This window comes from Cyprinus carpio, chromosome B18, assembly GCF_018340385.1.
Source record: "Cyprinus carpio isolate SPL01 chromosome B18, ASM1834038v1, whole genome shotgun sequence".
Classification (NCBI taxonomy): Eukaryota; Metazoa; Chordata; class Actinopteri; order Cypriniformes; family Cyprinidae; genus Cyprinus; species Cyprinus carpio.
The window spans coordinates 23,173,134-23,186,812 of NC_056614.1; the positions used below are offsets into that span (position 1 = coordinate 23,173,134).

The 13,679-nt window shown below is 34.2% G+C and overlaps 2 protein-coding genes across 2 annotated transcripts; both read left to right on the plus strand.

Moving 5' to 3' along the window:
* The first annotated feature begins 414 nt into the window (after window positions 1-414).
* LOC109109406 (B-cadherin-like) lies at window positions 415-10,037 on the plus strand. Its single transcript, XM_042744445.1, has 15 exons — window positions 415-983; window positions 1,342-1,443; window positions 1,821-1,925; window positions 2,045-2,200; window positions 2,323-2,467; window positions 2,553-2,713; window positions 5,010-5,138; window positions 5,228-5,413; window positions 6,380-6,624; window positions 7,049-7,191; window positions 7,702-7,926; window positions 8,016-8,237; window positions 8,747-8,880; window positions 8,974-9,105; window positions 9,283-10,037. The coding sequence occupies exons 1-15, from the start codon at window positions 939-941 to the stop codon at window positions 9,502-9,504; spliced, it is 2,352 nt and encodes a 783-aa protein (XP_042600379.1). The 5' UTR covers window positions 415-938; the 3' UTR covers window positions 9,505-10,037.
* Window positions 10,038-10,278: 241 nt separating this feature from the next.
* On the plus strand, window positions 10,279-13,442 carry LOC109109717. Its single transcript, XM_042744447.1, has 7 exons — window positions 10,279-10,423; window positions 10,619-10,783; window positions 11,447-11,557; window positions 11,680-11,736; window positions 12,014-12,121; window positions 12,199-12,345; window positions 12,934-13,442. The coding sequence occupies exons 1-7, from the start codon at window positions 10,406-10,408 to the stop codon at window positions 12,985-12,987; spliced, it is 660 nt and encodes a 219-aa protein (XP_042600381.1). The 5' UTR covers window positions 10,279-10,405; the 3' UTR covers window positions 12,988-13,442.
* Window positions 13,443-13,679: the final 237 nt, after the last annotated feature.

Sequence of the window (13,679 nt, forward strand, 5' to 3'; positions counted from 1 at the left end):
AATCAAGTCATTAGTTCTGTCCAGTAAATTTATACGATTCAGCAGATAATTAACTTTAGGGTTAGTTCACCCCAAAATGAAAATTGTCATTTACCCATTCTCATATTATTCCAAACTTGTATGCATTTCTTTTTTTGTGTTAAACACAAAAGAAGATATTTTGAAGAATGTTGGTAACCAAACAGTTGCTGGTAGCCATTGGCTTTCATAGTATTTTTTCATACTATAGAAGTCAATGGCTACCAGCAACTATTTGGTTATCCATATTCTTCAAAATATATTCTATATTCAACACAAAAAAGAAATGCATACAGGTTTGACACAACATGAGGGTGGGTGAATGATGACAAAATTCATTTTTGGATGAACGAGCCCTTTAATTATGGATTATTACTAGCAAACTCACCAGATGTCCTGCTGTCAGTGTTGAATGTTATGTGAACCTATTTACAGTATATAGAACATAAAAAAAAAAAAAAAAAATTCTCATGAAGTAATTTTTCCATGTTGACATAGCAGTCACATACTGTAGCACTTTTGTTTATCTGTTTGCCCTAAGGGTTGCTGCATCAAAGCACTATAAACAGTGCATTTTATTATAAAAATATATAATAATTATATTTTATTTTGTAAATAGTTTGTAAAGCTACTTACATGACATCTATGTATGTAGTTTGTTAAAGCTGACATTGAAATGACTCATGTGTGTAACTTTATGCTTTTAAACATGCCATCATTTGTTGGTAATCTCATTGTCCTCTGATGTATTACCGTCAGCACCTTTCCATAAACATGCAAATGCGCACACCCATGCACACACACACACACACTAAGATCATACTTCACAGTACAGCTTAAGTGGTGTATTGAAAAGGTAGCAGACAATACACAGAGAAAACATATTATCATTCTTTTTATTGTTCAGTATTGCTGTGAAGATGAAGAGATTCACTCATGGAAGTTTCACTTGTGTTTTGTGTCTGGTAAGTGTTATTTAATGCCATTTTCTCATCTTTTTGTTTTATAGATGTTAATGTGAAGATGACACTGTCATCTGTGTTTGTTTTGGTCTGCAAATGTTGAGTCCAGACAATAGATCTTGCATAATTGCAATATAAATATAGAAATTATTTAAGAATTGTCATTGTTTAAATTACTGAATTTATAATTTGTTAATAGTAATAATGGTTGTAGATTTTATTACATAATGGAGAAAGAAAATTAATGCATCTAAATTAATATTTTTGTGTTCCTACTTCACTTAAAGGAATTGAATGCAACTTCGTTAATTATATGAAACATGATCGTTTTTTTTTTCTTCCGCCATCTGTGTTTTAACAGATGATCTTAACAATTCATGGAGAGATCATAGCAGAGTATTTTTCAGCCATTCAACAGGAATCATTCATGCTTGACAAGAGAAACAGCAGCGCACTTGAGCAGGTATTTAAATTACACCAATATATTTACAAAGGTTTTTAGAATTTCCTGATTATTTCTAATATGTATAGTGGCCTCAACAAGTATTTGGACATTTACATAATTTAAATGAAAATCATTGCAAAATCAAGTGGCATTTGCAAACAACTGATTTAAAATTTATCTTAGACACTTTTGCAATTACATTCAACCAAATGGTCAGTTTCTCTGAACACAGATGTAGTTCATCACATTAACTAAACTCTGAAAAAATGGTGTAGAAATTTTCACTTTTTTTTTTCAATTGCTGGAATTTTCACAAATAATTACAAAGAACCAGCAAGTAACATTGAATTAAACATGACACTTTGAAGTAGAAAGACTGAATTTTTTTCTTGTAGTATCAGAACCACATTTACATGATCAGAAGAAAGAGGGATTGGTTGATTCCCCATGTCAGCATTCCAGAAAATGATAAAGGCCCATTCCCAAAGGAAGTGGTGAAGGTGTACTTTTTGCTTTATTCTGTTTTTAATTTGCATGTTATTGTCCTGTTTGCTCTATCTTTGCTTTAACATTTCACATTGCAGAGTTCTCATCTTTGTTTTTATGTTTTGCTCCACAGATGAAGTCCACCGCTGCTGATTCCATTAAAATGATTTATAAAATCACAGGTGCTGGAGCAGATCAGCCACCCAAGGGTCTTTTCACAGTGGAAAAAATTTCAGGCTTGTTATGGGTCACCAAAAGCCTGGACAGAGAGGAAACTGAAGAATACATTGTGAGTGACCTGAAGAACCTGGATTTTAAACATAACATGCTAAAACAGTTTGAGTTTGCTTGTAAATTTACAGAAGTATTTTGTGTTGATAAATGCTGTATATTGTGTGTGTCTGTGTGCAGCTCACAACTCATGCTTCAGCATGGGATCAAAGCTACATTGAAATCCCTGTCAAACTCACCATCAAAATTATTGACCAAAATGACAACAAACCCTTGTGTACCCAGGATCCTTTTATGGGTGAAATCCCAGAAAGGGCAAAACTAAGTAGGACTGGAGATTCCTCTATCCTTCTCAGACTTTACATGGTTTGACATGACATAAAATACTATGTTTTATGCTCCTACTGCAGATGAGCCCATTATACAAGTGACGGCAAAAGACATTGATGACCCAGAAACTGCAAATGGCATTGTGCGTTACAAGCTGGTGAGACCCAACAGTGGGGTGTTTCACATTGACCCAGCCAGTGGAGTCATCAGCCTGGCCACTATGGGCATTTTAGACAGAGAGGTACTAAATCTGTGTTCGTTTACATAAAGACTGAAATTAAAGGCTTAGTTCACCCAAAAATGAAAATTCATTCATTAAAACCTCACCCTCATGTCGTTTTAAACCCGTAAGACCTTCATTCATCTTCGGAACACAAGTTAAGATACTTTTGATGAAATCTGAGCGCTGTCTGACCCTCCATCGACAGAAAGGATATTACCACGATCAATCCACAGAAACGTAGCAAGGACAAAGTAGTTGCTATTGTAAATATAATCCTAGTAATGCTTAAATATAATATAAAAAATTTAAACCAGAATTAGACATATTGCTTTGACAACTTAATTAAAGCACTAAAATTACCTTTAAAAAAAAGCTAAACTTAAATTGAATTTGAATTGAGGTAGCAAACAGGGTGCAGAATTGCAATTCAAATTTAATTTTAACTAGAATTAAAATAATCTGAAATGAATATATAATCTTAAAAAGTCTTTTCTTTTTTTTTCTTTTTTAAAAAAGGAACTTTGAATTATGGTTTGAAAAAGAATTGTTTAATATTATAAATGTTTTAAAATGGTTTGCAGTCCAATCCAATTCAAATTCCAACTCATGAAAGGAAAGGGAGCCAAATCTTCCATTTTAAATTTTGGCCAGATTCATGTCAGGTATGTCTAGCAAAACATATGACTCCATATGACTAAGTATTTTTTTTCCCCACATTAATTTCACATGTCTTGTACAAATTAAGTCTTGTTTCATTAATACAGTGTATACTTTTTTTCCCGGAAAGAATGGAAGTGAATTGTGTGTTTGCATTCTTGAAAGCATCAGTGTTTTCTATTTAGACCAGATTTGCAACGTTGAGGAATGTAGCAAATCAGAGACATATCTATTGATTTCTTGAACCCAATGACCAATCAGTGGTTTTTCAGTTTAAGTCAGAGTCCACTCAAAACGCCTGATTTTTTTTGTTCGATCCTGAGTTTTGCAAGCTACTTTCATTATAGCAAAGTGTTGGCACAATATAAGAGATTGATTGTGTTGTGTAGAGAGCTTCAGTGATTATAACAGAACTGTGTGAGATTGCAATGAACTGAGTGACAGATTTTCAGCGATTATAAAGGGAGTGCTCTTTGCGCTCCATATAATACATTCCAAATTTGAATAAAAACTTTGTTTTTTATGCTGCTAAGTGGACCAGTGGCCACACACTGCAAAGACACATGTATATAAATGTGGGGTTTGCTCTCAAAGTTGCAATGATTTGAGAGTGATAACCACAACAATAGATATATGTAAAAATAAATGTGCATTTCAGAAGCATCCATAGTTGTTTGATTCTAAAACCAGGCCTGTGCTGATTTAAGGTAGAAATGATATTTCACATAACCACTAATTCAGTGTTTCAGATGTGGACTATTTTACTTCACATTATTCCACATTAGCTAAATTTTCCTGTAGTGTAACATACGACACTGTGACTGCACTTCATGTATTACTAACGTGTATATTAGGCTAAATTAGGAATGATCGTCTCTCTTACCTGATTAACTGAGCAAAAGTTCTAACCTTAACATGCACAGTGACTCAACTTTTATTAAGTTGTTCAGGAAATGTAAACCTGATGGTAAACCACTTACTTCAGATCCTGTTCTCACGTTCAAGGCAGCTATCCAAAATCTATTCACTGAATCTAATCGCCAAGTTCACTTCAAAAATGGAAAAAAATGGCTGTCGATGAATTTTGCAGTAAAGAAAAAAAAAAGGAAAGAGTAAGGGCCATCTATATTATATGTCTGTATGACAAGCAAATAAAAAAACCACTACAAACACTCTTCCAACAAAGGACACATATATATATATATATATATACGTTAATGAGATGAGAGAAATCGAATGTAAAAATATATATATATATATATATATATATATATATATATATATATATATATATATATATATATATAATATATATATTACGTTAATGAGATGAGAGAAATCGAATGTAAAAATGCATTAAAATTTTGAACAGCTCGGCCCTTCTCCTGCTGTGTGCCCAGGCACTAGTAATAAAATAGTTCAAATTTACTGCTTAACATTTTTGTGGAAACAGTTATGCATTTTTCAGCATTCTTTGATGAATAGAAAGTTCAAAAGAGTAACATTAAGTACATTTTGGTCAATTTAGCAAAATTTTTCATTTAAGCTTTTTTAAAATGTAACAAAAACATATTGACCTCAAACCTTTGAATGATGATATTATTTCAGAACCATCATCTGAACGTGGCTGTCTTTTTTGCCATCTCTGTGGTAACAGAATCAAACTGTGTATGAGCTGGCTGTGGAAGCAGCAGATATGGATGGTCACGGTCTTTCTTCCACCTGTATGGTCATCATCAAAATTACTGATAGCAATGATCATGCCCCTAGGTTCAGCCAAAGAAAGGTAAGTTCATTTTTGGATTTAGGTAAAATTTTCCAGACACATCTGATGTTGAGTAGCTCTGAAACAGCTGTTTGTGTGTGTTTTGGCAGTATGCAGCTTCAGTACAAGAAAATAAGGCTGGGGAAATTGTAGCAAGGTTGGATGTCACAGATAGAGATGAGCCTTTAACTGCAAACTCAATGGCAAAGTTCACCATCATCCAGGGCAATGAGAAAGGGTTCTTCAACATCAGCACCGGCCCCAGTGGGATGGAGGGAATCATCATGACATCAAAAGTGAACATACATTCATATATCAAACTGAATATACAACACACTTGGACTTAGACCCTAATGTTTAAATGTTTAAGACTCAGTAATAAAATTAATAGTTTTTTTTTTTTTTTCAGCAAGGATGCATTAAATTGTTTAAAAGTAACAGTAAAAGACATTTATAATCTTACAAAAGATTTTTATTAAAGAAATCTGGGGAAAAAATGGTTTCCACAAAAATATTAAGCTGCAAAACTGTTTTCAACATTCACAAGTAATATTTCTTGAGGAACAGATCAGCATATTAGAATGGTTTCTGAAACATTATGAAAATTCAGCTTTGCCATTGCATGCATAAATTACATTTTAAAATGTTTGTTTAGTAAACAGTGATATAAATACTATAAGTAATGATATTTCACACTATTACGGTTTATACTGTATTTCTGCTACACTGATAAAATTGGTGCAGAAACCATTTTCACTTAGAAATTGCTTGAAAATTTTACAAGTAATTACAAAGAAACAGCAAGTAACACATTGAAGTCGACATGAAATTTTAAAGTAGAAAAACTTAATATTTTCTTATAAAACCACTTTTGTAACCACTGTACTGTAGCTCAAAAGCTTTACAGCATTCACATATTTGTTTATTTGATTTACATTTCAGGAACAAATCAGCATATTACAATGATTTCTGAAAGATTATTTAAAAAAATCAGGTTTGCCATCACAGGAATATATTCTAATAGTAAACAGTTATTTAAATACTAGATGGAATGATATTTCACACTATTACTGTATATACTGTATTTCTGCTCATAAAAATGGAGCTGTGGTGTGAGCATAAGAGACTTCTTTAAAGGTTGTTTAAAAAATCTTACAGACCCCAGACTTTTTGTCTAGTACAGTGAGTTTTTTTTTTTTTTTTTTATGAGCACTCACATTTTCCTCAGAAAATAAAAAATACATTTGTCCATATATTTTTAGGGTCTGGACTTCGAGCAGACCAACAGTTTCTTTCTGCTGGTGGTGGTCAAGAATGAGGTTCCTTTTGCTATTCCTTTGGTCACCTCCACCGCTACCGTCACCATCACAGTGCGGGATGTGAACGAGCCGCCTGTCTTTGAGCCTACAGAGAAACAGATCAAGATTCCTGAGGACCTCAAAGTGGGCAGCACCATTTCCAAATACACAGCCAATGACCCAGATACTGCTAGAGAGCAGAAAATAAGGTTTTACATGGATACACGCACGCACAAAAAAAAAAACAATTATACTGTCATATCATAAAAACCCTTTTGTGTATTACCCAGCAGGGTATTTATCATTAAAAGTATTACAACATTCTTATTATTTTAAATAAAGCTGAAATAAAATACAATTTTAATATTAGATGAAAAACTTGAACTAAAAAATTTTAAATGTTGAAAGTTGAAGCACTAAACTTACCACATGGAAATGCATACAAACTAAAACTAAAATAAAAAATAAATTAAACCTAAATATACATATAAAAAATTAACAAAAATACATCCAAACGAAACCATGGTATTGCTATTGTAAGAACCAAACTTTTTTACTGTATCTGGTAAGCACTACCAGACTGTGTTCGTCATGTGTTCATTTCTGTCACATATTTGTGTGTTGTGATGTCAGATATAAGTTGCTGCAAGACTTTGCAAACTGGCTGGAGATCACAGAGGACACTGGAATCATCAAAGTTAGGAGCTCGCTGGATAGAGAGGCCTCGTTCATAAGAAATGAGCAGTACACGGTCTTAGTACTGGCATATGACAATGGTAATTTAAATAAAGCTCCCAGTGCCTAAAGACTAGGAAAAGTTCACTCCAAAATGAAAATTTGCTGAAAAGTTACTCATCCTCAGGCCATCCAAGATGAAGATGAGTTTGTTTCTTTATCAGAACTGATTTGGAGAATTTCAACACTTGCAGTGAATGGGTGCCGTCAAAAGAGCGTCCAAATAGCTGATAAAACCATCATAATAATCCACAAGTAACCCATTTCTCCAAATATGTTCTGACGAAGAAATAAACTCATCTACATCTTGGATGGCCTGAGGGTGAGATTTCCTGCAAATGTTGATTTTTGGAATCATAATCTGAGCCTGTGCCCATCATATACTATGCGATTTTCTATGAAATCTGCAGACTGAAAAACTTCAAGTAGTGTATTAAAGCCTTTAGGATAGTTCACCCAAAAATAAAAATTTCTGTTATCTACTAATTTTTGTGTTATTCAAAACACATCTGATGTTGGGTTGTGTGGACTTTATTTATTTGTTTCTGTAGATGACGAGCCTGCCACAGGAACAGGCACATTAGTGATTAAGCTGCAGGACGTTAATGACAACGCTCCAGTGCTGGAGGAGCGCAGAGTCCTGATGTGTCTCATTGAACCGAAACCCGTCCGTCTGACCATCACAGATCCAGACGGCCCGGGAAATGGCCCACCCTTCATTATAGAGCTAAATACAGAATATCAAAGCAACTGGACCATCATCAGCAACTCCAGCAGTAGGACTGGTTTAGCTCACGTTAAGTTTTGTTAATCTGTTGTAAATATATTGTATATCTCACACTTCTGCTCTCCCTTCGTTTCTCAGGCAGTGTGGTGTTGCTGAAGCCGATCAGACGTCTGGCTCTTGGGGAATACAGCCTGGTATTGCGTATGTACGACTCCAAGAGGTTATTTCAGAACAGTTCTGTAATAGTGGAGGTGTGTGACTGTAAGGGTGATGACGTTCTCTGCTCCAGCGGCCTGGCGGCGGCTGCTATTGACGTCACTCTGTTCATCTATGTGCTAGCGGCCATCTTATGCTTTCTTGGTAAGCAAACAACCGACCATTATGAGTCTCTAAATGAGAATATATATTTATAAATGTTATTTTATAATATAAACATATTATAATAATTTTGTGTGAGTGATTTATTTTTTTATTTTTGAAAGAAAATGTTATGATCACCAAAGGCTTTGTTTACAAAAAAATACATTGAAGTTGTATTTTAATGTATTCCTGTTTTAATCAATTTTAAAATGTGCAAAGCTGAATAAAAAAAAAAATCAGGATTCTTTGATAAATAGAAAGTTCAAAAGAGCAGCATTTATTTGAAATAGTCTAGACTTTCACAGTTACAAAAGATTTATGTCACGTCTGATCAATTTAATGCCTTCTTGTGAAAAAGTGTTAATTTCTAATTTCTAAAAAGTATTAATCTATAAATACGTGTGTGTGTGTGTGTGTGTGTGTGTTTGCATGATTATAATGATGCTGGCCTTTAAAGTCACTACTAATAACATTGATGATGTTCAAAAAATGTTTTCTTTTTTCTATAGTGCTGTTACTGTTGCTTTTTCTCCTGAAGAGGAGGTGTGGGAGAAAGATTCAGTGGCAACAGTTCAACCATACAGAAGAAGACAGGGACAATATTATATGTTACAATGAGGAAGGAGGAGGGGAACAGGACCAGGTGCACAAGCTCTTCCTCATATCATGTTCAATTAACTTTACTTTTGTCAAGTCTTACCGGTGTTTATGTTGTTTATGTACATGCATGTTACAGGATTTTGATATGGTCCTATTGTGCAGCAGACTAGAGGCTTTCTCTGCTGATATTGCCCCAATGGTCTCACCAACGGTCTTCTATCGGCAACATGCAGACGAGAATGAAGATTTTGAAAGCTTCATTTATGAGGTATAGTAAGAGTTTTTATGTGTATCTGCATAAGAATCGACATGATTTCTGAAAGTTCAACATGCATATTGGCCCTGGGTTTGGATCAACAAAAAATCCTGAAAAGCATCCACAACAAAATCACCACCATCAAAAGTTACATGCATGTGTTAAATACTGGACTCTGTGTTTCTGTAGAATTTGTGCACAGCAGATGATGACCACTTTGTGGCACCGTATGACTCCATGCTGGTGTTTGCTCATGAGGGTGAGGGGTCTATATCCGGATCTCTCAGCTCTCTGCAGTCGTCCATCAGTGATGGAGATCAGGACTTCCAGAATCTGCAGAACTGGGGACCTCAGTTCAGAAGACTGGCTGATATTTTTGCTGGAGTAGAAGAAGAGTTATATGTGCTTTGATCACTATACAGGAGTATGTATATAAAAGCGTGATGTGAAATGTGTTACCAAATATGGTGTAAGTCATTAAAGGAATATAGTTCTCCCAAAAATGAAAATGTGCTGAAAATTGACTCACCTTCAGGGCATCTGAGATGTAGTTGAGCTGTTCCTCCATCAGAAGAGATTTGGAGAAATTTAGCTTTGCATCACTTGCTCACCAGTGGATCCTCTGCAGTGAAAGGGTGCTGCCAGAATAAGAGTCCAAATAGCTGATAAAAACATCACAGTGGTCCTCATGTAATCCACATGACTTTTTGCTTCACAAGATGATAATTGATAAACTGGAGTCTTGTGAAACAAGCTCACTGCCACAGTGGGATCTTGTTTGTTTGTTTTTTACACATTTTATATTTGCATTCTGCAACTGAAGCTGTTGAATTAACTGAATGTAAGACAAGCACCTGTAATTATTTTTTTGTTCTGCATGAGTTCACGTAAGTTGTTTACTGAAGATTTTTCTTTGGTTTAGTACAGTACTTTATCTCATTATATTGTTGTATTGCTTTTTTATTGTATAAAATGCATAATGTTTATTCAATTATTAATAAACACTGATTTAGCAATGTATATTTGTTATGCTATTTTAACTTTTTTTAATTATTAAAATTTATGAAGCTTACTTTAAACGATAAGTTTCATATCAGCCAATATGAAACTATGACTCCAAACAACCTTTGATCAGATCCTGACAAATCACACATCAGGACTCTCCCTACTGGGCGGGCTTTAAGAGCAAGACCCTGAGAAAGAACTTTGACCCTGTGTTTCACGTAGACGGAGGTTCGTCTTAAAGTTAATCCATATACTTGAATGCTTGTTGACTTGTTTCGCACTGATTTAGAAAGGCGTCTCATATATAATGCCTGAGACTCCAGAGGTAAGTTATACATTACTTCACTCGTAAATCCATAATAGTCACTATAGACTTGTATTAAATTGTCAGTGATCAAGCATGACCGTAAATGCTGCGGTATATGTATGTTAACTAATTAGATTAACTACGCAGCAAAAAAATCCAAATCAAGTCCATTTGTTGTGGTGGTTACTCATGATGTCACTTCTTTTGTCCCAGAGGACTCAGAACATGTTCCAGGAGGGGCTGCATCAGGTGTTTTTTAAGGTGCGCCCTTTGCCCTCCCCTGTTCCAGCTGACGACTCCACAGCTGGAGAGCTGATGGAAGACAGACTGGTCCGCTGGTTTGGGACAGTGGTCAACACCCGCCTTCTCTTGTCTGGGGTAACAAAATCTAGCTTAACTGTCATAGACACCCAACAATCCCAATAAAGTTCAGATTTAATGAATACATACGCACACAGGTCAACTTGACCTTCAATTTTCGGTTTAACCAGGGTTATAACTGTTAACTAAATCTAAAACCATAGAAAACATTCCTATTGCTTGAAAGAAAGTAAATGTTAATTGAAATAAAATAAAAACTTAAAATTATTCTGTTTCAGCTATTTACCAGGGCAACATTTCTCATTCTTGTTTAGTTTAACATGAAATACTAAAATAACTTTATAGACATTAAAAAGCTAATACATTTTTTTTTTTTTAATAAAATTTGAACTAAAAGTTTAAAGAAATTAAAAATAATATCTTACTTAAATGATTAACACAGAGTTTGACAAATGATAGCAGTATCATCAGTGATATTTACCTTTTTTTTTTTGACCGGACTGCCAAAAGTTCACAAACTGGATCAAAGATTAAAAAAATGAATGCCACTTGCTGTATTAAACATATATTATGGCAACATGGCATACTAATATTTGAAACGTTTATTATTGCATATGACTTACTGCTTCACATACAATTTTATTTTGACCAATAGTAGGCAGTATATACTGTAGCCTAATTCTTGCTTTTCTTCCTCTTTTCTTTGTCTTTCTCTTTCAGGTTGTTCAGATTGTCAGTGCTGCCTTCTGTATTCTTTCCACTTTCTCCTATACTTGTTTGACTTTCAGCTGTTCTGCGTCTATGACAGCTCCAATATGGTGTAGCCTTTTCGTAAGTGCTCCAGATAACATTTCTGGTTCAATAAATCAGTACAAAGCAATGATCAGTCTGACACGCTACTGTACATTTACTAATTAGTTGTTTTCTGTGATATATATCTCTTTATGTCTCAGTTTCTAGCCACGGGGTCACTTGCAATTGATGTCCAAAGGAAACCCAAAAAAATCAAAGTAAGCTTGTTTTATGTCGTTTTTCATTTTGTCTTCTTTTTGAACAGTGTCTTTCTTAACTCCATAAACATCTTACTTAGCTTGAAAAATGTGTTACTTTGAAATGAATGTCACTTGGTTTGATATTTTGTCATCTAATGCAGTGATATTCAGATATTTGTGTCCAAATCAAATGTTTGTGTAGTTTGGAATAACTGTACGAGTATATCCTTGATATATCATGTTAATAGGCTTCCTGTGTGCTTATTTGAGTAAAGTGTGATCTCTGCTGTTGTAGGTCATGACTCTGATGTGCCTGAATATCTTCAACTTGCTGTTTGCAGTTTGTTCTTTTGTCACTTTCTTTATTAAATCGTCACTAATGGAAAAGGCCACCCCTCAGCAGGTGAGTGTACAGAGACACTGCCACTCAATAAACCACTTGAAATTAACACTGAAATGAAATCATGGTCTCTCTCGCAGCGCATTGGTGTGTATGTGCTGAAGGCCAGTGGTTTCGTGTCCATCCTCCAGTGCATGTTAGCAGCCATATACATGCTCTTTCTGATTTGGAAAGGTGTTAAGTCCTACAGCACCCTCTACAGACAGGACTACATCAGCGTAATGCAGGTACAACATTCACACATTCAAGCTCTAGAATATAGTTTTAGGAATGCAGTGATAATACATGGTTTCTGCAAGTCTTAATTCACCAAATTCTTTAATTCACAAAAAACTTTCTAAGAAATTGAGTGCAATTGAGTGTATGCTTTGAACAAGATCAAATGTGTTTTAAAATATGAAAACTTGTTTTTGCTTTGAATCAAGTTGAATGTTTTGCGCCGAATGGCAGAATTTCTCAGAAAATAAGATTGCTTATCTTATGTGTAAATGTAGCTTGATTCACGAATCTTCAGACATTTGCACTGGAAAACAGGACAAGACCATTACTTTTTTTGCAGTGTGATCATTTCGTGTTTTAGCTAAGCTATTTTTGGTCAATTAAAAGAAAAAGTACTGATAGATCTGTTGGAACTTGTATTTTTATTTGTATTACTGTTCTCCCTGGACATTTACATTTAGAGAACATATTGTGTTTCCTACAGTTTATTCCTTAATTTTTCTTTAAAAGTGGTCTTAAAAAATGTACCTACATTAAACATGCAGAAACCTTGTAATGTTTATTATGTAGTTAATGCAGTTTTTCGTTTTTCTTAGAAATCAGAGGACCATACAGATCCACTGCTGGAAAATGAACAGTTCAGCATTTGAGCAGTCGGTGTGTGGAATCAGGAAACTTATGCAAACAAATTTATGTCTTATTTTATTTTATCAAGGGAATAAATACAATTTTAAGCATGTACACCCAGGTTAACGATGACAAATAATAGTGATATTGCAAAAACCTGACTACATATTTCAGTTTTTTGCAAATCCCAAACAATATATCAACATAATTTGTTACATTTATTGTATCATTTATATACATTCAATACATATGGATGTCATTTGTCAGGATAACATGGACCCCATCAATGATTTTGTATATTTATATATTTAAGTACAATTATATGTGGTTATTAAATTGTCTGAAGATGTCCTTTTTGTGCCATGCTGAAAGTCAACAAGACAACATTAGATTAAAATTGACCATGTTTACTTTCTTAACAGTTGTTAAAGGGATAGTTCACCCAAGAATGAAAATATTAATATTTTGAAGACATTTTGAACACCAAACAGTTGCCGGTAGCCATAGACTTCCATATTTGTTTTTACAATAATATGGCTACAAGCAAAATGTCTTCTTCTGTGTTTAACAGAAGAAAGAAACTCTTAAAGGTTTGTAATCACTAGAGGGTGAGTAAATGATGACTGAATTTTCATTTTTTGGTGAATTATCCCTTTAAGCAAACATTATTTTAAAGAGAAAAATAATTAGGCAAATGATTGCATATTAAAAACGT